Here is a 24,649-nt window from a genome sequence, read left to right as displayed (position 1 = left end):
TAGTTTATTATATCCCATATATAGGTTTACCGGATATAAACGTTGATCAAGCTATAAATAAGCATCAGCCTCCATGGCATAGCCTAACATTCACCAGTGTGCCAACAGGTGGATTGTGAGATTCCACTTAAGTTGGAGAAGGAAACAAAACATGTTTTTATAAGAATGTAGAACCTCTTCTCATCGAACATGTTTTAAAAGAACCATATTTACTACCTGTATTGTTACAATACATGTCTAAACTAATAAATATCAGAGCGTTAAAATATATATATATATATATATATATATATATATATATAACTTTTGCTATATATGTTTTGACAGTGTAGAGCTGTCAGGTTGGCCATGTTTGGTTGCTCAGTAAATTTAGTACAACATAACTCCAAGATGCTGACCGTAGGTTTTTGGTCTTTTCCTAACTTTTCTTCTAAATTATTAGGGTATAAACCGATCGGGTCGGTTGAATGGTCCGAGTAATTTACGATAATGTTAACTAAAATCTCATAAAACTCAAATATTAAACATTATAAGTCACAACGCACCATTAACATCGATTATAAACGTCAAATATTACTAATTTTCATAATATTCTTAAAAGTAAAGTAGAATTGAGTTGAATTGTACTCTTATTTTCAGTGGGTCGAGCTAATAAAAAAAATATCGACTCGTTTCCATTACTTTCTCTCAAATCTTGCTAAACTGTAACTCATGATAGCTCTCGACTCTAGTTCAAGCTTATGGCTTATGGCACTAGCACTCTCTTCTACTACTGTCTCTCCGCTCTCACTTAACCAAAACGAACATTGTGAAGTGATCCGAATGTTAGTAGATACACATAACGATAACGTTTCTATAGTAAGACGATTGGTTAAAGCGTAAAACGACGTTTTAGCGACGGGATGTTGTGGAAAAGGTGAAGTAAAGGGGAGAAGAATGTATGGGGCAAAGTGATGGAGGGGGGGGAATGGCTATGTGTGTTCAAACTTCTGCAACTCTGCAGGTTTTTCTGAGATTGCTGACTGAAATGGCAACCAAAGAGAGAAGATGATAAGATCTTGCACACCAAAAGTGGTGAATTTTAAAAAAAAATTGTAAAGTCCTTTGCAAATCCCACATAACTGGGGGATAAGATTTCGTTCCTTCTCTCTCTCGATTGTGACTTAATTTTCAAGAAACATCTCGATCGATTAAGTTATGTTCAAGTTTACGATCTAAAAATCTGTAACAGCTCAACCCCACTAGTAATAGATATTATTCGTTTTGACCCGTTATGTATCTCACGGTTTTAAAAGACGTGTTTGTTAGGGAGAGGTTTTCAGACTCTTATAAAACATGTTTCGTTTCTCTCTCCAATCGATGTGGGATCTGACGTATTGTGTACATATAATGTACTATGATATATTTGAAGACCATCTTTACAGACCAAACCGAGCATTTTAAAATGTTTTGTTCTCATTCACGTACTTTTAACACGGTTCTAAACCAACCATGCTAAACTTTGAAGTTTTCATGGTTGAAGCCTATATTAATCATCATATCCTCTAGTCACTCTCATTCGGATGTTATATCGATTTAATCATGTAGCTTTGTTTACTCGAGCATCACAAAAAGTAAGTGAAATCCGACCATCTAACGTCTGATTTTTCATTACTAATTTTTTTTTATGTAATATTTATTGTCACCCATCATGATCTGTGAGAATAGTCTTTACTCATAAGAAGCGAGGAGTAGGTAACTTGACCATATCGATAGGTATGTCGGGGCCATCTGATGTTGAATCTTGAATATGGAGCATTATATTACATTTCTAGTGTAATTTCAACGACATTATCGAGCGGCGGAGGGATTTGATAAAAAAAAATCAATTTTTTTAATATTAAAAAACTTTATAATATATAATAATAATAATTTGTAGATTGTTTGGGTTCACATGTGTGAGAAAAGCGAGGATGGAAAAGTAAATTAAAGGACCGAACTACGTGACAGTAGGTGGTGGATATCAATTAGAGGCACGGGCGCTTCGTGCACTGCTGCCGTACTGAAATTACTTAACTACCCTCATGTTTCCACGACGTCGTTTTACTCCTAGGATACGTTTTATTTTATACGCTTTGATCATCCGCCTTTTTGACCGTATATATTTCCTGAATTACCCAAATGTTTTGGAGAAATAACAAGAATGCCACGCTCGTTCTCCTTTGCCACGTATGTAATATGATTAAAAAAAAAAAAAACATGGATAAAATGATGGGAAAATAATAAAATAAATTTTGAATTTTGATCCATTTGGATAAGATATTGGATTGTGCCACTTGCCTAAAATCGGTTCGCCAACTAATCCTTAAATTATACGGTCATCGTGCTTAATAGCGACGATTCATTAAATTCAAAATTGACCGTTTGAAACCTGTTACAGACTTCGTGAGGACCGAGACAGGGATTTCATACATTTTTTCCATCGTCTACATCTTGAGAGATTATGTAAAAGATTAGAATCGAATTCTAGCAGCACGACGAGTGTATTGCTCTCCCACTATACCGTTTTTATAGTTTAGGGTGTTCCCAGATCGAAAACTTTATCCAATGACAAGGTACTGATCTCGATCACGCTTCATAGTGCCATTTTCAATGATTGTTGACTCAACATAGATTTTTGTGCTTGAGTTATTTCAAAGGTATGATATAACTGTAAGTATAATTTTTAAAAACTAAAATTTTAATATTAATTCCACCCTGTGGAGACGACATAATGAGACAGTGGGCAAAGCTCAGGTCTTTGTTATGCCTGTGAAGATGTTGTCATCTCGATCGTAGTTGCCAGCATGCGTCTTTCGGCATCGACCTATGGGCTAAACATGAAATATATATATATATATATATATATAGTGAGCGAGCAAAGATTTGGGGGAGATTAGTGGTACAAATGACAATAATCCATGTCTTCGGTCTAGAACCTTATCCCAAGAGCAAGATGTTGATCTCGATCTCCCTAGGTGGTGCCATTCTCAATGATTGTTGACTCAGTTAGATGAACACGACTCTTCACAATGGTATGATATTGTCCACTTTGAGCATAAGCCCTCGTGCCTTTGCTTTAGGCTTCCTAAAAGGCCTCGTACTAGTAGAGATAGTATTCTTCAATTATAAACCTATCATCATTCCCTAAATTAGCTGACGTGGGACTTTCATCCAACATCCAACAGACTCAACATGGATTTCGTACCTGAGTTGGGCCGTTAAAAAAAACATTTCAAAAAAAAAAAAAAAAATTGAAGAAATCCACGTCCTCCATCTATAGTTTATTCTCCTCCCCAACCTCGATTTCGTACTTGAGTTGGGTTGTTAAAAAAAAACATTTCAAAAAAAAAAAAATTGAAGAAATCCATGTCCTCGTTCTATAGTTTGTTCTCCTCCCCAACCAATGTGGGACATCACAATCCACCCCCTTCGGGGCCAGTGTCCTCGCTGGCACTCTTTCCTTCCTCTAATTGATGTGGGATCGCCCCCAAATCCACCCCCCTTTGGGCCCAGCGTCCTCGCTGGCAATCTTTCCTTCCTCCAATCGATGTGGGACCGCCCCCAAATCCACCTCCGGTCTAGCAACAAGAATAAACTTGTTTTCACTCCCTCTTTCATTCTCCATCGAAACGGAATTATCTATCTTCATTCAAGTTGAGTTCCCGAGTTAATTGGACATCTCGGGTTGGATCAAATAAAAACAAAGGAAAAAGAAAAAAGAAAAACATTATAATGTCTCTATATATAAAAAACAACACAAACACAACAAGAATCTCAACCAAACCTTCTCTCTTTGAGTATTTTCCTTTCCGTTCCGCCATGGCAGCCATAGCCAGAGACGAGTCAGACTACGACAGCAGCTGCTCCTCCATAACACTCCCAGACTCCACCCGTAGCTGGATGAGCAACCTAAGCTTCGGCAGCAGCAGCAGCTCAGCCGCAGACGCCACTTCTCCAGTACAAAAGCCGCACAAAGCCAACGAAGTAGCATGGGAAGCGATGCGGTGGCTCCGGGGAGCAAAAGGGGAGGTGGGGTTGGAGAATTTCCGGCTGCTACGGCGGTTGGGAAGCGGAGACATTGGGAATGTTTATCTCTGCCAGATAAGGAAGCCGACGCCGACGGCGCGTGTCGGGCAGTGCTGCTACGCGATGAAAGTGGTGGACAGAGAAGCGGTGTGTGTGAGGAATAAGGAAAGAAGAGCGGAGATGGAAAAGGAGATCCTCAAAATGATCGATCATCCGTTCTTGCCCACGCTCTATGCCGCGTTTGAAGCTTCGCATTACTCTTGTTTGGTTATGGAGTTTTGTCCCGGCGGTGATTTGTACGCCGCTCGCCTCCGTCAGCCGGCGAAACGATTCTCCATTTCTTCTGCCAAGTATGTTCCTCTTTTCCATTTTTAATTAAATATTAAAAATTTAAATCTATATATATATATATTTATTTATTTATTTTACTTTAATTTTATAATTTTTTTACTATTTATTTTCTAACGAATGTAAAAAAAAATATATAATTTTTATAATTTAGCTTATTTTTTAGATAAAAAAAATTTGATTAAATATTTGAAAATAAATAAATCGACCCTTTATAAATTTACCGGGTTATATGGGTTGAAAAATTTACGGGGTTGAGTCTATAAGGTGTCACAACCCGACTCAACCAAATTTACGAACGCCCATGATAATTACTCTAAAAGTAATTATGGACTGATTTGAGTATTTTAAGGTTAACCTGTGTTTAATTTATATTAATTATATAAATTAAACACATTTTAACGATAATTGACATATTTTTACAGGGTTGAGTCTAAAAGATGTCACAGCCTGACTCATCCATAATAATTATTCCAAAAGTAAATATGAGTATTTTTCTGTTAACCTAAGTTTAATTATGTAAATTAACATATTTTAACGATAATTAACGTATACTTATTAAAAAGAAAAATTATAACGTTAAAACATATACTTTTGACTTAGAGATTAAAAATTTGGATTTTTGGGTCGTGACGTGACGTTGATGTAAGAAAGTACGAAGAGACGGGTATTTTTGTTTTTTGATTTATTTATTTTTTAATGAATTTAGGGATGAAAGTAAAATAAAATAAAATAGAGATAGATATTATAATTTATAAATATTAATGTTTTTTTTTTTTTTTTTTTTGGGACAGATTTTATGCGGCGGAGATAATTTTAGCCCTAGAGTATTTGCACATGATGGGCATAGTTTACAGAGATTTGAAGCCGGAAAACGTGCTGGTCAGACACGACGGTCACATAATGCTGTCGGATTTCGATCTCTGTCTCAAATGCGACGTCGTTCCGAAGCTAATCCGTTCCAGAACCACCGCCTCTGACGTCACCGAACGTTACGTCCGATCTTACTCCACGTCATCAACCACCTCCTGCGCCGCCGTCCCAATTAAGCCAGTCCTCTCCTGTTTCTCCATCTCCCGCCGCAGGAAACCCACCACCGTCACGACAATCACCGAACACGCCGACGACGATGGATACAACGAGGAATTCGACACGGAACCGGAATTGGTAGCGGAGCCGATCAATGCTCGATCGAAATCCTTCGTGGGAACTCACGAATATTTGGCGCCGGAGGTGATTTCCGGTCAAGGACACGGCAGCGCAGTGGATTGGTGGACGGTGGGGATTTTCTTATACGAAATGGTGTACGGAAAAACCCCATTTAAAGGGGAAAACAATGAGAAGACATTAATGAACATATTGAGACAGCCATTGAGGTTTCCAAGAATTGGGTTTAGTAGCAGCAAAGAGTATGAAGAAATGGTGAAAGTTGAGGATTTAATCAAGAAGCTTTTGGTGAAGAATCCCAAGAAGAGAATTGGAAGCTTAAAGGGTTCAATTGAAATCAAAAGACATGAATTTTTCAAAGGAGTAAATTGGGCGTTAATCCGCTCGGTCCGACCTCCACATATCCCGAATTCCGACCACCTTAATCTCTCCAAAAACCCTAAATTGAGCAAACAACAACGACAACAACCCTATCAAATCCCTTCTGACCGTTTCGATTACTTCTAAATCAGCTTCAGGTCATTTCTTCTTCTTTATATGTACATAGACGAAACTGAAAAAAAAAAAAAAAACGAGAAACGAGCGAGACATATATATTTTTGTTACGAGTGATTAAGTATTAGATTAACGTGTTTGTACTTAGATTCTCCACTTATAATCTATATTTAATATAGATATACAAAAGGAGTAAAAAGAAAAAATTCCATAATTGCTTCAATGTGATTCTCATCATGATCACTATTGTAAAATCATGTGATGTCAATTATTACATTTTATATATATATAGAATAGACCAAAGAACAAAAGAGGGGAAAGGTAGGGTTTTCTTTTTGTTGGCTTTTAACATTCATTTTTATGAAACTAATTTACTTTTTAAAAAAATATTTATAAAAATAAGAAAAAGATAGATCCCGTGATTATTATCAATCGTTTCTAACCTAGTTTGTCTGTTTTGGCCCGTTACGTATCATTGTTAGTCTCATGATTTTAAAACACGTCTACTAGAAACAGGTTTCTATACTCTTTCTATACTCTTATAAGAATGCTTTGTTCCGCTCTCCAAAACGATGTGGGATCTCACAATTTGTTTGATTTGACCTGTTACGTATCGTCGTTAGCCTCATGATTTTAAAACACGTCTATTAGGGAGAGGTTTCTACATTCTTATAAGGAATGTTTCGTTCCGTTCTCCAAACGATGTGGGATCTCACAGTTTATCCATTTTAGTTTGTTACGTATTGTTGTTAGCCTCATGATTTTAAAAGCATCTATTAAGGAGAAGTTTCCACACTCATGGTTTGTTCCGCTCTCCAAACGATATGGGATCTCACAATTTGTCCGGTTTGACCCGTTACGTAGCGTTGTCAGCCTCACAATTTTAAAACGCATCTACTCGAGAGAGATTTCTCCACCCTTATAAAAAAATGTTTTGTTTCCCTCTCCATCTGATGTGGAATCTCACACTGTTCGTCGTATATGAACATTATAAAAATATTTAATTTTTTTTTAATATAATAACATGATTTAGAAAACTATATAATTCTATTTAGTTCAAAATTAAAAAGTAGATAAAAGTTAGTCTTCCTTGCTTATGATTTTCTTTGGTTTTACTCATTACCAACCAAGAAAGAAGTGGAAAAGAAAAAGGAAAAGTAAAAGAAATGTATAGCATGCTCCCATTGCATTTTCTAGGTGGAAAAAGCTCTTTTTTAAATATTATAATTTCAAAAATCTCGACACCAGGTGAAAAATTCAACCCGACCCACAAAAACAAAGATACCTTCATCGTTATTTGAACGTTCAACTAATATTACTTTCAATAGGCCTGTTCAAATGATTTGATAACTTGAATAACTCGGACTACATAACTCACACTAGATTGAGTTGGTTTTTTTTTTTTGTCACCCTTTGGGTTACACCCCGTACTGACCCAATATGAAATGGTAAAGTCTTATCTATGATAAAAGCATGTAAAAGGGGTTTGGAACGGGCATGCAACTATAGACAACACATTCTGGACAAGCAAGACCGAGATATCTATCATGCGGCCATTAACAACATGCCTTTGACATGCATGACCGTGACATCCTCCCCCACTCAATTGGTTGACGTACTTGTCAACCGACTTGGACAAGCAAGAATGGGACATCTGTCATGCTTTAGGCAAGCATGACTATGACATCCCCTGTCAACCGACTCGGATAAACAAGACTAGGACATTTGTCGTGCTTTAGGCAAGCATGACGGGATCCAATTTTTTTTTTTTTTTTCCAATTCAACCCTATTTCTAGAATTGTTATGAAGGGTACGATCTGATCATTGATGTTCGTAACAAATGTTAATGTTTTGTTGCGACTTATGAATGTTTGATATTTGAGTTTTATGATATTTATGTAATTTGAATGCGTGCGAGTTTTAAAAATATTTAAGAAAAAAGTTGAACGCTGTAGAAATCTTTTGGACCAATTCAAAATTTTGGGTCGCTGGCTGAATAAAGTTTACAACTCATCCCAATCCAATTATCTATTTTAGGCTTAGGTTGGATTGGATCGTCCCGTTGTTCTTTTTGTAATTATTTAAAAAATTCTCATTATCACGGTACATATTACATTAATATCTAAAATGTCATTAAGTTACAAGTCACAGTGTATCACTATCATCAGTTACAAACATTATTGTTGGATGGGTCGGGCTCATAAAAAATTTAACCCAACCCAAACTGAAAAAAAAAAAGAAAAAATCTAACTCAATTCAACTTTCATAGTTCGAGTTGGTGAGGTTATTGAGCCATATAAACATACCTGTTCAGTTAATCAACCTGGTTGATCCAAATGTTTGTCCGAACCCGGGTTGTGGTTACATTTATCACTAAAATTAGGGTTAAAAATACAAAAATATTTACCATTTTCTTCATGATCTCTAGTGGTATGATAGAAAATGATTAGGCTATGTAACAAAGCTAGTAATAAATTAATTGGACACTCCAACTTAATCATTCTATTATAATCTTTTTGAATTCCAAGCAACTCCATGATATGGGGATTATTTGAGAGCGTTAAAAACTATATTTATGAAACATATAGTATTTACTTCAATAATTATTTGAAAGTTACCGTATATTTTTAACCCTAACTTTTTCATAAAGAGAGTTTCATAATGTCAAGGTAGAAATTATATAACGTTATAAAGATTCGTCTTTATGATCTGTTCGAGGGAAAGAGAAGTAGAGTATAACAGCTCAAGCCTACCGCTAGCAGATATTGTCCATTTTGGCCCATTAGGTATCGCCATCTGCCTCACGGAGCGCGTCTATTAGGAAGAGGTTTCCACACTAAAGAATGCTTCGTTCCTCTCTCTAACCAATGTAAGATCTCACAATCCACCCCATTTAGGAGTCCAATGTCCTCGCTGACACATCGTCCAATGTCTGGCTCTGATATCATTTATAACAACTCAAGCCCACCGTTAGTAGATATTGTCTTCTTCGACCCGTTACGTATCGCCATCAGCCTCACGGTTTTAAAGCGTGTCTACTAGGGAGTATTTTGTTTCCCTCTCAAACCGATGTGGAATCTCACACATAGAGAGACCCTTAATTAATAGCTTGTTTCATCCAACGATATAAATGTCGGTTTCATTATTCCAACCTCTCAAATAACTTCAACAGTGAGAAACTACTACTCGTCCCAACTAGGGATATGCTGAGATTTGCGAAGAGAAACACCTTACGACGTTCATAACCAATTGAGAATAGGTGAAGCTTCGTTTGTATTTGAAAATAACAGGTGACTGTTTTCGAGCTACTTCTTACTTGTTGACTAGCCACGTTACTGATTTTGAGCCGTAACTATTTATTATAGTTGGTAAAGTTTTTTCACAAAATACAATGATCTAAACATTGCAAGAATAGGGATGAAACTATCAACGTTTAAGACGATAGCTGTTGATATCCACTGAACTATGTTCAAATTGGTATAAAACTAAGAGTTACCGACCTCAAAAAAGGGCGTTTTAGGTCTCGAGGAGGTGATTGAATGGACGAAACTTTGGATCGATAGAGTGGTCAGCTGGGTACCTATGTCTGGCTGTTCAAGCACGCGAGGCCCCTCTCTTCTTCCCCACACACCATTAAATCTTCACAATTCGAGAAAAACTAAGCACAAATCACAACCTTTCACTCAAAAACCAAAAAGAAACACACTAAGTTCATCATTTTGTTCATCAAACAACAAAAGAAGTGATCCATTGGCCCCATTTTCCCTCATCATTCCTCTCTATAAATCAATTTTATTAATACTTTCTTCGCTTTTTAATGGTCGGTAAAATGATCTATCAGACAAACGGGAACGTCGTGTGTGGTTGACATAGTACATAGCTCGCATGGTTCGAGTTCAAACAAAGTTTTATCTTGATAACAGAGAGATCTATAGTTGTTCGAGTCCTAATACAATATTAAATTTACCATAACTCGGCTTATGTGTATTACCGAGAGCCAATCTAATTATTACGAAAAATCATGTTTAAGATGGTAATATGGACCTAATACGTGCCCATGACCTAACCAAGCTCTGGGGAAGGTTGCCTCAACCTCAGCTCGGGAGAAGCCGAGACTAATGTGAGTATGACCTAAGGTACTCTCGGTTGAGTTGCTTTCCTTCTTCATTTTAATTCGTCTCGTATAAATAATAATAATAATTTATAAAATATAAATAGTGAAATATTGCATTTATATATGGAAATTCCAACACAATAAATAAATAAATAAAAGAAAATAAAGGTGAGGAGATGATCCGATCATAATGTAAAAAGATTTTGTATTATGATAACTCCCATAAATTTAAAATCATTTTATTTATTTATTTTCCAATTTTTAAAAAATAAAAAATAAATAAATAGGCTAGTGTGAAATTACCATATGGCCCACTAATTGTAAATTATTAACTGTGCAAAAATTATTATTATGACAAAATTGTAAATTTATTTTTTTGTTACTTATTATTATACTATATATTTATTAAATATATAATAATTTTTTTTAATACATGATAAAATTAAAATATTATTTGAAAAAAATAAAAATAAAAAAAGCCTTTTGTTTTTCTGTGGGTTCAAAAGGGAGCAAAATGCTCCAAATGGGAGTCAAAGTCCAAACATGGTAAAAAATAGTTACTTATTTTAGCTGTAAAAATTCAATATTTGTGGTTAAAAATTATATTAAATTAAAACCTATTTTCAACCTTCCAATTTTCTTAAGTTTAATTAAGTATTTAATATATAACGGCCTGAGATTACTCCCTAGCAGATATTGTATAGTCAGTTTTACGATTATAAACGCGTCTACTAGAGAGAGGTTTCCATACTCTTCTAAACGGACAATATTTACTAATAGTGGGCTTGGACGGTTATAAATGATATCAGAGCAAGACATCAGCGGTGTATTAACGAGGAAGTTGGGCCCCCAAAAAACAAAGTATCTCTTATAAATGTGTGGATACCTCTCCCTGATAGACGTGTTTTAAAACTGTGATGCTAACGACGATACATAACGGACCAAAACGAACAATATGTGCAAAATTGAAAAAGGCTGAGTGTCACCCACCAAGATTTGTCAATTTTTTTAATTATTTATTTACCAAATAAAGACACTCATAAAGCAGCTTGAGAATGCCCATAGGTGCTTAAATATGCAAAACAACCAGAAATCACAGCCATTCAATTTGACACGTGTTCAAATCCTATACGATATTTCAGGTTCATAGAATCAAAATTCAAAAGCACCCATAGTTTTTAGAACAACCTCTCATATTGCAATCTCGTGGATTTTGTTTTTGTTAAATAATAATAATAATAATAATAATAATAAATAATTGAAATATAAATTTAATATTTTAACCCATCTATTTAGACTTTTTTTTTTTAATAGTTTCCATACTTGAAAAAAAAATATTTAAATTAATTATTAATATGGTATTTTTTGTAAATGAGTTTGTCAAATTAAAAAATTAAATGTTTTAATAATTACTAAAAAAAATTATTAAAAAAAAAATGTTCCTTTGTCTTTATAAGTTCTTGTTATTAATTACTCATTCATTTATCACGTTACTATGCATGAATTTGTAATGTTTTATGTTTAAGATTCAAATCACGTAACCCAAATAAAGAATTCAAGACTGTATTCGAATAAGAGTGATCATGATGATAGCTGTAACAGTATAAGCTCACCACTAGTAGATATTGTCCTCTTTAGCCTTTCTCTTCTAAGCTTTAGTCGGGATAAATCTGACCCCTTCTCCTGTTCCCGCATACGTATATAGGATATTTTCAAAAGTGAACATTATATGGGATATTTTAAGTCCTCTTTAGCCTTTCTCTTCCGAGCTTTAGTCGGGATAAATCTAACCCCTTCCCCTGTTCCCACCTGGGATATTTTAAGAAGTGAACATCTTTCTTAGTCGCAGGGTCGGGAAAAGAATAGGAAAGGTGATTTCACTATATTTCTGACCAGGAACAGGTCCTATGAGTTTTAAAATGTGTGCTAGGGAGAGCTAGGGAGAAGTTTCCACACCCTTATGAAGAATGTTTAGTTCCTCTCTCCGACCAATGTGGGATCTCACAATCCACCCTCGGTCGGGGTCCAATGTTCAATCAACCCCTTTTCAGGGCTAAGCGTTCTCGCTGGCATACTAATCCATGTGGGATCTTACAGCTAAAAATGGCTTAAAAGAATGGAAAGTCATTAGGTAATTATAATTAGAATTAGAAATTAATTTCTTAATTAACTAAGAGGAGGGTATAAATGGAATTTAGTAAAAAATAAGGGACATTTTGGGGAGGAAGATTGAGGGATCGAGAAACTGCAACAGAAACCAGATGAAAAGAGAAGAAAACAAGAGACTGAGGAGACGCTGGAATTCGGGAAAACCATCAAACTCACTCCTACCACTGAAATCATGTGAGCTTCAATTGCTCAGATTCACTTCATTTCATTAATTCATTCATCTTAAATGTTTATAAATACTCAGCCATTTTTCAATTACACTTCAAACTGAAGCTTCCCTGTTTTTTGATCTTCCAACAATGGCGAAGAATTTGGCTCAGGCATTTCTCGAGAGAAACAATTTGGCCTCAAATGACCCAAAAGTGGCCATGGCGAAGCGCTGTGCTAGAGGTAAACCTTTCGATCTTTTCTTTTTACGAGAATTTTCATGAGGAAAAGAAATTTAATGGGTCTGTTGGATTTTTAGTTGCTCTGCTTTGATGATACCACACTGTGATGAATTTGATGAGTTGAGTTGTTGACAGTAGTGAGTGATTGATCATAATGATGGGTTTAAGATTTGGTTTTTTGATAGTGCCTTTTAGGTGTTCGACGAAATTCCCCAAAGAGGGTTTTGTTGTTTTAGCTTCAAGAATGGATTGAAGTAAAAGTAATATGATTGGGGAACCATTTTCAACTCCCTCCACCAACTCTTCTTTTTTAGTTAATTATTTAAGGTAAAAGCTAAAGAGAGATGGGGTGTGATCGATGCGCATGTTGTGTTCTTGACTGATTTGATTGTTTTGATGTATTGGGTTGTGGCCCATGATCCACTTCAGATTTGGTGCCATGAAAATAATTGAATTCTGATGTTGTGTTTTTCAAATCATTCTCTTCACAAATTTGCTTTTATTGATGAACAGAGGGTGTGATAGCTGGAGCTAAAGCAGCTGCCATTGCAAGTATTGCCACTGCTATTCCCACCGTAAGTTTCCACCTTCATAATGCACATCCAGATCTTTATCTTTCCTTTTCTGAAGAACTTAATCATCAACTGATGTAGATTACCTTAACGCACTACTAGTCATGAATTTATGTGGATATTTGGGTTTATTGCTAGTGTAATAGCTTAAGTCTACCGCACCCGCTAGGTTAGTAGATATTGTCTTTTTTGAGCTTTCTCTCAAGATTTTTAAAACGCATCTACTATAGAGAGATTTTCACCCTTATAAAAAATGCTTCATTCAACTTCTCAACCGGTGTGGGATCTCACAATCCACCCCCTTCGGGGCCCAACGTCCTCGCTGCCACTTGTTCCCTTCTCCAATTGATGTGAGACCCCCCAATCCGCCCCCCTTTAGGGCCAGCGTCTTTGTTGGCACACCGCCTCGTGTCCACCCCCTTTGGAGCTTAGCCTCCTCGCTGACACATCACCTGGTGTTTGGTAACGGCCCAAGCCCATCACTAGCAGATATTGTCCTCTTTGAGCTTTCCCTTTCAGGTTTCCCTCAAGATTATTAAAATGCGTCTACAACGGAGAGGTTTCCACACCCTTATAAAGAATGTTTAGTTCTCTTCCCCAACTGACGGGATCTCACAATTTTAAACTTTGAAACCTACTTTCTATTTTGTTCCCTAAAATTTGTCCCTCCCTATGAAAATTTCTGGATCTTCCCCTAATCAAGATAGAGGCACCATGCAACTGCTCTTTCACCAATCATGGTGGTTGGAGCTAGCTGCTGGCTGGCCACATCCTTCAACCTGAACAATAAGAGACATGTTTGGGAGTGATTTCGAAAGGGTTCGAATCACTTTCATGCATGCTTTCAATCCTTCAAAATCAATTTTGATGGTACAAAACTCGAATATAGAAGTGTAAAATCAACGTGATTTTAGATACTACTAGATTCGAGCTATCCAATCCATAAGTAGAGTTGTTATCATTTTGCAGCTGGCCAGCGTGAGGATGCTGCCATGGGCAAAAGCTAATCTGAATCACGCAGCTCAAGCTCTCATAATCTCCTCAGGTTTATCTTCTTCTTCTTCTTCTTCCCTCTTAGCAGCAGCCAAATCATTTCATATTCTTACATGGATTTTGGAATGGCAGTGGCTGGAGCAGCTTACTTCATAGTGGCTGACAAGACTGTTCTAGCAACAGCAAGAAGAAACTCCTTCAAGCAAAAACCCAACGCTGAAACATACGAATTCAAGTGAATTCTCAACCTTCAAATTTGAGTGTGACCATTGGACGAAGCTATAAGGGACTTACACACTTGAAGAAGCTATCCATTTCAATATTAGCTCTTTCAATTTACCCTTCAATCTCGTACTAAGAAAATCTATGTAAATCCCTTTGATGTTCGAATAAAAAAGTGGGTTTTTAGTTATTCGTTTCGTCAATCCTACCTTTTCAAAAGTCTAATCGATTCACTCGTGAAATTTTAGAATTTAAGTTATACAATTATTAGTTTGAGATCTTAATCGATACAATTGGTTCAATTCATTACATTGTGATATCGTCATTCACTCGAAATAAATTATTCTCGATTTTATAATTTTTTTATTGATTGAATTTTATAATTTTTTATCTTGTTAATAAAAATTTATAGGTTAATTGTCATAATTATAAAACCATAAAATGTAACAAATTTAAAGAACACTTCGCTTCATTATTACTCCATAAGAAATGTCGTTGGATTGTGATGGATGATCTTCCTCATTTGGAACTAAGAAAAAAGTAAATAATAATAATAATAATAATAATTTTTAAAAATTACAGACCTATTAAACATTTAAAAATAAATAAAATTTCGAAGGTCTTGTAAACACGTAGGATAGCGGAAAGTTGAAGGACAAATCTATTAAATATTTTAAAAGTTCAATAATCTATAAAAACATAAAATTGAAAGATTAAGAACAAAATATAGACACAAATAACTGGATAACTAAGAAAAAGAATTCACCCTCAATTGACTAAGCAAAAGATGACCCACTAATGAGAGGTGTTCAAAAGACTCGATGACCTGAAAATTCGATTAACTGCATAGAACTCTTATAGTTTGGGTTGAATTATGAACTTGAAAAAAATTTATGGTTAAATTGGGTTGGGTTGAATTCATTATTTAATAAGAGTTGTTTGAGTTGAAGGATTTACAACTCGAACAATTGGGTTGAATCTAATAGATGTCCTAACCTGACCTAACTCAACCCACGAACACTCTTAAATTGATTCTAAAAGAGGTCCAAATTCAAACCAACTCAACCTACAAACACCTTTGAAAGACTTTTAGACAACTATATAAACCCTCGAAAGCGTTCACCAAACTTCATCATTTCAAAATTTAAACTTCCACCAAAAACAAACACTTTAACAACTCCAAGGTGAGCTTTTACTTCATTATATTTCTTCTTTTACGTTCTTCATTGATTTTAGGAAGAAGAAGAATATGAACTGGTCGAGAGGTGACTGGATGTGTGGTGCTTGTGAACACGTAAACTTCAAGAAAAGAGAAGCTTGTCAAAGATGTGGGTACTCAAAATATGGAGGCCCTCACCCTCAATACCCAACCGCACATGAACATGGTATCAAAACAGAAGAAGCTTTGGCTGGAGATTGGTATTGCAAATGTGGAGCTCATAATTATGCTACCCGATCAAGCTGCTATAGATGTCATGCATATAAGAGTCTTGATCTTGGTGCCTTTCCTGGTTGGAAATCTGGGGATTGGATCTGCACAAGGTATGTATACACGACCGACCACTGTTATCGAATAGATTTCAATTATGTTTCTAAACTTCAAACTAGTTCGAAAAAGTATATTCTTTACTCAAACAAAGATTGAAATTAACGTAACAGTTGAACGTGTAAAAATTAGAAGACTTAATGATATTATTTAGGAGTGTTCGTGGGTTATGTCAAGTTGAGCTGAGACATCTTTTTAAAACCAACTCAATTGTTCGAGTTTAAATTTTTTCATTTTGGCATAGCGGGAGCGCACCCTTGATGATTGCGTCGTTGTTCTTGGACTGTGAGGTCTCTTAGTCACATGGATAGCCAATTTATAAAATTTTCATTTATTTGAGTTCGAAACCCAACCCAAACCGTATGAGTTGGGTTGGACCGATCTCGTTTTTTAGGTCATCGAATATTTTAAACAACCTTGATATTATTTATAACGATATGCCATTTTATTCATCTAAAAAACGACGAGTAACGATATTATGTTGAAATTTGTGCAGATGTGAAACCCACAATTATGCTAGCAGAATGAAATGCTACAAATGCAGTTTTGGTAAGAAAATCAAATTCTTGACCCTTTTTTTAAGTTCACGGGAAAGATTCAAATCTCTGACCCGTAGTTTAACTAATTGAGTTATACTCGAGTATTAGAATTAATAATGTTAAAATATTTGTGTAGGAGGAGCTGTTTGAAATCGAGGGGTCTTGACATAGAAAACAAGATAACTCCGGGACTCTAAGCATCTATTGTATGCAATAGTATAGTGCATCTAATTCGCACGGAGTATCTGTCGAAACTTTCTCTTATCTTAGTATGGAACTGTAGGATCTTTTTTCCTAGTCGTATTGAATTAGTAAAAAAATAAAGGTTGGTGCTACGTCCCCTATTGTTTGACTCAACATTTATTGGAGACAAGTCCCGACTTACTCGAGTGTCACATGCCCATCGGTTTCCATCTTGATTCGTCCCCGAGCCTCATTCTACTCGAAAAGATATTGCTTTAATACATATAACGACTCGTGCACAAAATTCAGATAAAGATTTAAAATTTGAATTTGATATATGACGACTCCGTGGTGCTACACGTGGACGAGAGTAGTACTAAGTCATCAAGTACGGGAGCTAGGAAAAACTAAAAAGAATTGAATATAACATTTACTTTAAAAAAAAAAATTGATAATTTCAAATATAAAATAAAATAAAAATCTTTAATTTAAGAAAAAGAGTGACACGTGTAAGAAGAATAAGTAAGTGGGACCCACAGAAAATCTGGTGCCATGTCATCACGGTTAGTTCTTTTATTAAGACCCCGTAAAATCAACTATCGTTTAGCGCATTAGGGTTTAGGGCTTTAGGTTAATTTTTTTAAAAAATATATTCTGTCTTTTGACTACTTCGCTTACATCCTTTGTGGCGATTGTGAAGATTCCATGGTTTTTGCCTTCCTCAATCTCTGATTTCATTAGGGTTTTTGATTCTCCTTGGCGGCTAGGGTTTTGATTCTTAGATTAGTTTGTTTTTTCTCCCTGTTATGTAATTACATGACTATAAGGCCTCCACTTTCGCCATTGTTTTGATTGCTTCTTCCATTGATCTCGATTCCGCCGGCATATGCGTTTCTACAAACTGTTTTGATCATTATTCCAAACACACACTTCTGTTTTTTTGGCGAATTGGATTTCAATTTTGGTTAGAATCGTCGCTTTTGGCTGTTTTCGGTGTTGTTTTCAGTTTTGGATATTGAATCCTCTAGTTTATTTTCTGGCGTTTGATCACATAGATAGATTGATATTTTTGTTGATTCCTTGTTCTGATTGATTAAAGAGAATTGGTTTATTTGATTTTAGAAGATGAGTTTCAATGATATGCGAGGCTCTGTTATACCGCCGCCATTGCATTCTTATGGTGCTAATGGCGATGCGTCTGGTTGCTGGTCTCAGTATCCTAGGAACGATCTATTTGATCCACAATCACAATTTGAGGTACAGCAGCCTCCATTCAAAAGAGCTAGAAATTTCGAAGAAAATCAATCTAGTCCTATGCCTTATCCAAATCCACCATCGAATTCCAGAGTTCAGCCTCCAAATGCTCCGATGAATAAAGGAATAAACAACATCTTCTTTAAGACAAGGATGTGTGCGAAATTTAAGCTTGGTTTGTGTAGGAATGGTGCTAGTTGCAACTTTGCGCATGGTGTTGAAGACATGCGGCAACCCCCTCCAAATTGGCAAGAAATTGTTGGTATACGGGAGGATGATCAATCTGTAAGCAACTGGAATGACGATCAGAAAATTATCCAGAAAATGAAGCTGTGTAGGAAGTTCTATAATGGAGAGGAATGCCCTTATGGAGATAGGTGTAATTTTCTTCATGAAGATCCTGCTAAGTTTAGAGATGATTCAGGGAGGTTTAGGGAGAGTTCAGCTATAAGCATTGGAACCACAGGAACTCCATTGATCAATGGAAGTGATTCTAGCTACCCTGAACCTATCAAGGCAGCTTCTAGCTCTGTTCCTGATGCTCTTCGTGCTAATGGAAATTCTAGGCCTTCATTCTGGAAGACGAAGCTTTGCACCAAATGGGAGATTACAGGCCATTGCCCCTTCGGTGAAAAGTGCCATTTTGCTCATGGCCAATCTGGTATTCAGAGCTCTCTCTCTTCAATGATTATATGAATGGAGTTCTGATTAGCTATTTGATGAACTGAAAATGATGATCTGCCTTGAATTATCTTCATAGTTAGCAAAACCATGTTTAGATTAAATCATTTGTTAAGTATTTGTGTTCTGTTCTCTGTGAAGCTTTTGACATTGTCTTTATCCATACCACTTTGAGATGCTTACTGTTATATATGAATCAGAGTTACAACTATCCATTGGACGTGAAGGGGAGGTATCTAATACTGCCCTCAATGTAAAGCCTCTCGTTGTGGCCATGGAAGCACCTTCAAGTTTGGCGACGAGTGTTCCGTCCTCCGCCCTGCCGGAGGGCCAAGCGAAGCAGTCCTTGCTGAAATGGAAGGGACCCAAGAAGATAAATCGGATCTATGCGGATTGGCTCGATGATTTGCCTCTGTCCCCAAGCTCAACGAGCCAATTGGAGGGTTGAGTTGTTCGGGTTGAAGAAGTTCATTGTAGTTTCGTTTTGAAGGTGGTTTGCTGAGATTCAATTGATTAGTGAAAAGGGTTCTGCTGAGAATTCATGGGGAATAGAAGAGAGTGAGGTATATCTTATTTGGTTCTCTATTATTCAATTATTTTGTTATTTCATATTCGTTCTACGTTCAAACTCAATCTCATTTACGAATGTAATTAGAACATATATTCAAATTGTCTATAACAATTCTCGTTTTATAGATGTGTTTACGTGTCCAAGAGGCAACCTACATGTGCATAGCTCGCTGTAGTTGACCTTTTCTCGTGGTTGGAGGTTCCAATCACCATACCTCATTTGTTGTACCAACATATACATAGTTCTTCGTTATGTTTAACAAATTTTGCCAAATCAGCTAACTATACTATTTAGCCGTGACATTCTCTTAAATTAAAGGAGCCTCCAATGATTATTTAGAATCATTTCTCAAACTTTGACTTAAGCGAGCTACCCTCTGGCACATGCGTGTTTCACAGTGTCACTCCTTTTGAAATGGATTTTTCAAGGACAATACCAGACACAGTGTCACTTCTTTTGAAATGGGTTTTTCAAGGACAATACCAGACGATGCGGATGTGTTGATATTGCATTCGAGTCCGCATGTTGGAGGTTGAATTATATATCCACTATCCGGTATAGTATTCGTAAATGACATGACATGGGCACGGGAGGGCCAATGCCACGATAGACTCGAATGGATGGATGTTCAAGATGTCCCAACGAGATGAGTGACATGTGTGTCCGTTCTCGATGACATAACTGTGTGAGTTGCGATGACTGACGACACCTTGAGACTTGGGATGACATCAGAGATATGAGACATGTCGATTGGAAACCAAGATGATAAGATGAGATACGAGGTTTGAGAGACCTTGGCCTCGAGTAGATGCGAGGACCACGAGTAGATGCAAGATTTGAGAGACTTTGACCACGAGTAGAGGCAAGATTTGAGAGACTTTGACCACGAGTAGAGGCAAGGTCGAACTGGATGACTTGGCCTAGCGTAGAGTGATTGTGTTGCATGACATTTTAAAATTTTATGATAAAAAATTGTAAGACCTAATGAAATTTATTTATTTATTGAGAATTTTAATCTTTTTTATTAAAAAAATTTAGAAACTCTCATTAAACTAAATAAATAAAGGAACTGTGACACGTGGTACCAGTGGGACCAACCAACCCTTCGCGCGCTCTCTCTGTGCGTGCTTCCCCATCCCATGGAGGAAAGTTGCAATCCAAACAAATGAGATCAATTTCATTTCCCCCTCTCATCTCCACATCTCCTCTGCGTAGTAACTTCAACAAATCCTTCGATTCCCACCATCCCTTCAATCCAACATCACCATCACTCTCTACCTCCCCCTCCATCCCTGCGATGTCCCTTAATTTACAGTCTCATGCCTTCGCCGGCAACCCCATCAAGTTGAAAACCCCAAAACCAGAAGACCCATTTTCGCCTTCTTCAGCTCTCCAATCCCTCAATTCCCAACTTCTGGACAACACCCACTTACCTTCTTCCATCAATTTCAAGGTCTTGCCCTTCAGAAAGGGCCGGCCGTTGGCCACCTCCAGTGCGCGACCTAATGGTGCCGCCCCGAGCTGGCATCTGGGTTGGCTTGGTTTGGCTGATTTCAAGGCCCTGTTTGCCAATTCCACGGCTGAATTGACTGGGGATTTATTCGTCTATCTGGGTTGTTTGGATGATGAGAACACTGTTTATTGGGCTATTGATGTTTCGAGCCAGGAAGGTTTGGTTCCTGAATTTGCGAGCAGGCTACTCTGCTTTGTGGAGGTTAGAACTCTCATGGTGGCTGCAGATTGGGCGGATGCTCGAGCCATGGGAGAATTGGCTATTGCTGGTCATGTGAGTGCTTGTGGTTTTCACTTGTTATCTCTGTATTGATGCTGTTTTAGTTTCATATCAATCTAGTTCAACTCTTTGTGTATATTTATAGACTTGGTTTTCTTTAACTGAGTGATGTGTGAATGAATTCGTGATGGAAATGTTGAGAATTAGTGGCACCAACTACATTAGTCTTAGGTATGATTAAGCTAGTGTTGATTTTGATCATGTGAAAATTTTAACAATTCGTTGAGTGAATGTGTGATCCTAGGATGTGAGATCCCACCACTTTTGAGGAGAACAAAACGTTTTTTATAAGGGTGTGAAAACCTATCCCTAGCAAACGCGTTTTAAAAATTTTGAGGGGAAGTTCGAAAGGAAAAGCCCAAAGAGGACAATATCTAGTGGGGAGCTTGGGCCATTACAAATGGCATCAGAGTCAGACACTGAGCGATGTGCCAGTGAGGAGGCTGATCCCTTAAAGGGGGTGGACACGAGGCGGTATGCCAACAAGGACGCTAGGCCCCGAAGGGGGGTGGATTGGGGGTGTCCCACATCGATTGGAGAAGGGAACGAGTGTCAGCAAGTACGCTAGGCCCTAAAGCCAGCAAGGACACTAGGCCCCGAAGGTGGTGGATTGGGGAGTCCCACATCAATTGAAGAAAGGAATAAGTGCCAGCGAAGACGCTAGGCTCTGAAGCCAGCAAGGATGCTGGGCCTCGAAGGGGGGTGGATTGGGGAGTCCCACATCGGTTGAAGAAGGGAACAAGTGTCAGCGAAGACGCTAGGCCCTGAAGGGGGGCGGATTGTGAGATCCCACTTCGGTTGGGGAGGAGAACAAAACATTGGGGGTGAAAACCTTTCCCGAGCAAAAAGTTCTGAACTTTTTGGGGAAGCCCGAAAGGAAAAACCCAAAGAGGAGGACATCCTCTAGAATTTGGGAACTAGCTTGATTTCTTCTTGTTCTTTTACCCTCTTTCAATTACATGGCTAAGTTATTTTAGCTTCAACCAGGCCAGGGCATTGCTAGAATGGCACGGAGTGTCAAAATTTTGTGGACACTGTGGAGGAAGAACAGTACCCGTGGAAGCAGGGAAACGGAAGCAATGCTCTAATCCCTCCTGCAAGAAGAGGGTTTACCCCCGTGTTGATCCAGTAAGATTATTGTTACACTTTCTCCGACCACCTCGCAAAGCGTTTATCAAACGATAGATACTTTGAGCTCGACATTTAATATCTCTAATCGTCGATGGTCTATGACAGGTAGTCATTATGCTAGTCATTGATCGAGAAAAAGATCGTGCGCTCTTGAGCAAACAATCAAGATTCGTTCCACGAATGTGGAGTTGCCTAGCTGGTTTTATTGAGGTACGCTACTGATTAATCATCGAACAATCGTATAGAACGTACATCTTATGGTAGTTAACATTAATCGTTTGATTCGGTTGTTTCGGGTTCTAGCCGGGAGAAAGCTTAGAAGAGGCAGTAAGAAGAGAAACATGGGAGGAGACAGGCATTGAAGTAGGGGAAGTTGTCTACCATAGCTCTCAGCCTTGGCCCGGTACGACTTACGAAACTTTGTTTTCCCTTTATGTTGCTCTGCTCGCTTTTTTCGTCATATCATGTATCCATGTTTTAATGACTGAGATCTCTTTTGCTACTTGTACAATCACTTCTCACGAAACTGTTCACGAAACTGTAAAACGTTCTGTCTGGTGCTCCCCGAGAAACTCTACAATAATTAGTTTAATTGATTGGAACAAAATCTGCGCTATTCAAGCAAGCTTTCCCCCTTTCTTTGTTGTGGAGTTCAACACATTGTTGTCTTATAGAACGTGATTCCGTTCTACGTTCTGCCTTTTTATTTCATTACGTATCCATGATATCGGTACTTGGTACTTTCATGATTATTGGAAACTCCTAGGAGGCCATTCTTTCAACACCGAGAGGAATTTTTGTAGTTAGCCTGTCCTGGTAGGAACGAGTGCCAGCAAGGACTCTGGACCCTGAACGGAGGTGGATTGTGAGATCCCACATTGGTTAGAGAGGGGAACGAAGCGTTCTTTATATGGGTGTGGAAACTTTTCCTTAATAGACGCGTTTTAAAACCTTGAGGGGAAGCTCGGAAGGGAAAGCTGTAACGACCCAGATCCACCGCTAGCAGATATTGTCCTCTTTGGGCTTTCCCTTTCGAGCTTCCCCTCAAGGCTTTAAAACGCGTATGCTAGGGGAAGGTTTCCACACCCTTATAAATGGTGGTTTGTTCTTCTCCCCAACCAATGTGGGACATCACAATCCACCCCCCTTCGGGGCCCAGCGTCCTTGCTGGCACTCTTTCGTTCCTCCAATCGATGTGAGACCACCACCAAATCCACCCCCTTTGGGGCCAGCGTCCTTACTGGCACACCGCCTCGTGTCTGGCTTTGTCTACCCCCTTCGGGGAACAGCAAGAAGGCTGGCACATCATCCGGTGTTTGGCTCTAATACTATTTGTAATGACCCAGATCCACCGCTAGCAGATATTGTCCTCTTTGGGCTTTCCCTTTCGGGCTTCCCCTCAAGGCTTGAAAACACGTTTGCTAGGGGAAGGTTTCCACACCCTTATAAATGGTGGTTTGTTCTCTCCTCCCCAACCAATGTGGAACATCACAATAGCCCAAAGAGAACAACATCTGCTAGCGATGGGCTTGGGCCTTACAGTAAGACAACAATATTGTGGGGGTACTCGTGGGTGTTTGAGTCGATCAATGATTTAACATGGTGTCGGACTAGTAGGTCCTATGATCGAACCCATGTAATGTCATTTCCACCCCGGACTTCTACAAACTTTCAAGCCAACGAATGAGGCGAGGGTTAAACTAATGATATGATTAAATGTACCATAACATATCAGCTTAAATTCTCGCTACTGATTTTATCCGTTCATCGAACTTCATGTCTTACCCTTTATTTATTGGTTCGTTCATGTACCTCGATCTCAGTTGGACCAAATAATATGCCATGTCAGCTGATGGTTGGTTTCTTTGCCTATGCAAAATCCTTTGATATAAATGTGGACAAGGGAGAGTTAGAAGGTATGTAAAACTTTCTCCCACATCGTCTAGTCCCTTATATATGGTCCATTTAGTATCGAAATTTGACGTTTCTCGAGCTTGATTCAGACGCTCAATGGCACGGTAGAGAAGACGTGAGGAACGCTTTGACGTTTGCAGAATACGAGAAGGCTCAAAGAACAGCAGCGGCAAAGATCGAACAAATGTGTAAAGGAGTTGAGAGACAACAGAGCTTATCTTCGGATTTCAATGTCGAAAGTGGCGAACTCGCTCCGATGTTCGTTCCGGGGCCGTTCGCAATCGCTCATCATCTCATCTCTTCATGGGTCTATAATGAAGGATCGGAATTGAAAGGTAGAAGTTCTTTGTCCAGCTTGTAGCCATTTGGTTCAAGAAATTCTTGTTCTTATGAACAGTTTATGGAAGGATCAGAGACACAATTTGCAGGGAGAGACAAGATTGTCTTAATAGTTTATAAACGAATTTGATCCGTATCATATTTGTTCGATCGGGCAGAGACGAAATTGTTATAAACAAAAGC

General features: G+C 37.9%; 5 protein-coding genes across 6 annotated transcripts; all 5 read left to right on the top strand.

Annotated features, from left to right (window-relative positions):
• The first annotated feature begins 3,744 nt into the window (after positions 1 to 3,744).
• On the top strand, positions 3,745 to 6,268 carry LOC111450358 (protein kinase PINOID 2-like). The gene is made up of 2 exons (XM_023090435.1): positions 3,745 to 4,397; positions 5,190 to 6,268. Exons 1-2 carry the CDS (start codon positions 3,754 to 3,756, stop codon positions 6,067 to 6,069), a joined length of 1,524 nt encoding a protein of 507 aa, XP_022946203.1. The 5' UTR covers positions 3,745 to 3,753; the 3' UTR covers positions 6,070 to 6,268.
• Positions 6,269 to 12,452: 6,184 nt separating this feature from the next.
• Positions 12,453 to 14,712, top strand: LOC111450241 (early nodulin-93-like). Its single transcript, XM_023090262.1, has 4 exons — positions 12,453 to 12,730; positions 13,243 to 13,304; positions 14,271 to 14,346; positions 14,427 to 14,712. The coding sequence occupies exons 1-4, from the start codon at positions 12,640 to 12,642 to the stop codon at positions 14,531 to 14,533; spliced, it is 336 nt and encodes a 111-aa protein (XP_022946030.1). The 5' UTR covers positions 12,453 to 12,639; the 3' UTR covers positions 14,534 to 14,712.
• Positions 14,713 to 15,658: 946 nt separating this feature from the next.
• LOC111450606 (zinc finger Ran-binding domain-containing protein 2-like) lies at positions 15,659 to 17,076 on the top strand. Of its 2 annotated transcripts, none has more exons than XM_023090820.1 (4): positions 15,659 to 15,701; positions 15,741 to 16,058; positions 16,559 to 16,611; positions 16,738 to 17,076. In XM_023090820.1, the coding sequence occupies exons 2-4, from the start codon at positions 15,766 to 15,768 to the stop codon at positions 16,749 to 16,751; spliced, it is 360 nt and encodes a 119-aa protein (XP_022946588.1). In that variant the 5' UTR covers positions 15,659 to 15,701; positions 15,741 to 15,765; the 3' UTR covers positions 16,752 to 17,076. The 2 variants fall into 2 exon arrangements, with proteins under 2 accessions (XP_022946588.1, XP_022946589.1); XM_023090821.1 differs by having other exon boundaries at positions 15,672 to 15,700; positions 15,753 to 16,058.
• Positions 17,077 to 17,362: 286 nt separating this feature from the next.
• Positions 17,363 to 19,381, top strand: LOC111450240 (zinc finger CCCH domain-containing protein 39-like). Its single transcript, XM_023090261.1, has 2 exons — positions 17,363 to 18,699; positions 18,920 to 19,381. The coding sequence occupies exons 1-2, from the start codon at positions 17,910 to 17,912 to the stop codon at positions 19,165 to 19,167; spliced, it is 1,038 nt and encodes a 345-aa protein (XP_022946029.1). The 5' UTR covers positions 17,363 to 17,909; the 3' UTR covers positions 19,168 to 19,381.
• A 1,055-nt stretch (positions 19,382 to 20,436) lies between these two features.
• On the top strand, positions 20,437 to 24,555 carry LOC111450497 (nudix hydrolase 19, chloroplastic). The gene is made up of 6 exons (XM_023090675.1): positions 20,437 to 21,076; positions 22,070 to 22,210; positions 22,319 to 22,423; positions 22,517 to 22,616; positions 24,037 to 24,129; positions 24,217 to 24,555. Exons 1-6 carry the CDS (start codon positions 20,456 to 20,458, stop codon positions 24,486 to 24,488), a joined length of 1,332 nt encoding a protein of 443 aa, XP_022946443.1. The 5' UTR covers positions 20,437 to 20,455; the 3' UTR covers positions 24,489 to 24,555.
• The last annotated feature ends 94 nt before the right edge of the window (positions 24,556 to 24,649 follow it).

This window comes from Cucurbita moschata, unplaced genomic scaffold, assembly GCF_002738365.1.
Source record: "Cucurbita moschata cultivar Rifu unplaced genomic scaffold, Cmos_1.0 Cmo_Scf00012, whole genome shotgun sequence".
NCBI classification, from domain to species: domain Eukaryota; kingdom Viridiplantae; phylum Streptophyta; class Magnoliopsida; order Cucurbitales; family Cucurbitaceae; genus Cucurbita; species Cucurbita moschata.
This window is presented reverse-complemented; position numbering and strand designations above follow the sequence as displayed.

Bases quoted from the DNA above. Each gene is read 5' to 3' on its own strand.
- LOC111450358 (XM_023090435.1), top strand. From the start codon at position 3,754: ATGTCTCTATATATAAAAAACAACACAAACACAACAAGAATCTCAACC. The intron at 4,398-5,189 runs GTATGTTCCTCT...TTTTTGGGACAG, and splicing joins TTCTCCATTTCTTCTGCCAA to ATTTTATGCGGCGGAGATAA.
- LOC111450241 (XM_023090262.1), top strand. From the start codon at position 12,640: ATGGCGAAGAATTTGGCTCAGGCATTTCTCGAGAGAAACAATTTGGCC. The intron at 12,731-13,242 runs GTAAACCTTTCG...ATTGATGAACAG, and splicing joins GGCGAAGCGCTGTGCTAGAG to AGGGTGTGATAGCTGGAGCT. The intron at 13,305-14,270 runs GTAAGTTTCCAC...ATCATTTTGCAG, and splicing joins TTGCCACTGCTATTCCCACC to CTGGCCAGCGTGAGGATGCT.
- LOC111450606 (XM_023090820.1), top strand. From the start codon at position 15,766: ATGAACTGGTCGAGAGGTGACTGGATGTGTGGTGCTTGTGAACACGTA. The intron at 16,059-16,558 runs GTATGTATACAC...AAATTTGTGCAG, and splicing joins GGGGATTGGATCTGCACAAG to ATGTGAAACCCACAATTATG.
- LOC111450240 (XM_023090261.1), top strand. From the start codon at position 17,910: ATGAGTTTCAATGATATGCGAGGCTCTGTTATACCGCCGCCATTGCAT. The intron at 18,700-18,919 runs GTATTCAGAGCT...TATATGAATCAG, and splicing joins TTTTGCTCATGGCCAATCTG to AGTTACAACTATCCATTGGA.
- LOC111450497 (XM_023090675.1), top strand. From the start codon at position 20,456: ATGAGATCAATTTCATTTCCCCCTCTCATCTCCACATCTCCTCTGCGT. The intron at 22,211-22,318 runs GTAAGATTATTG...GGTCTATGACAG, and splicing joins TTTACCCCCGTGTTGATCCA to GTAGTCATTATGCTAGTCAT. The intron at 22,424-22,516 runs GTACGCTACTGA...TTCGGGTTCTAG, and splicing joins GCCTAGCTGGTTTTATTGAG to CCGGGAGAAAGCTTAGAAGA.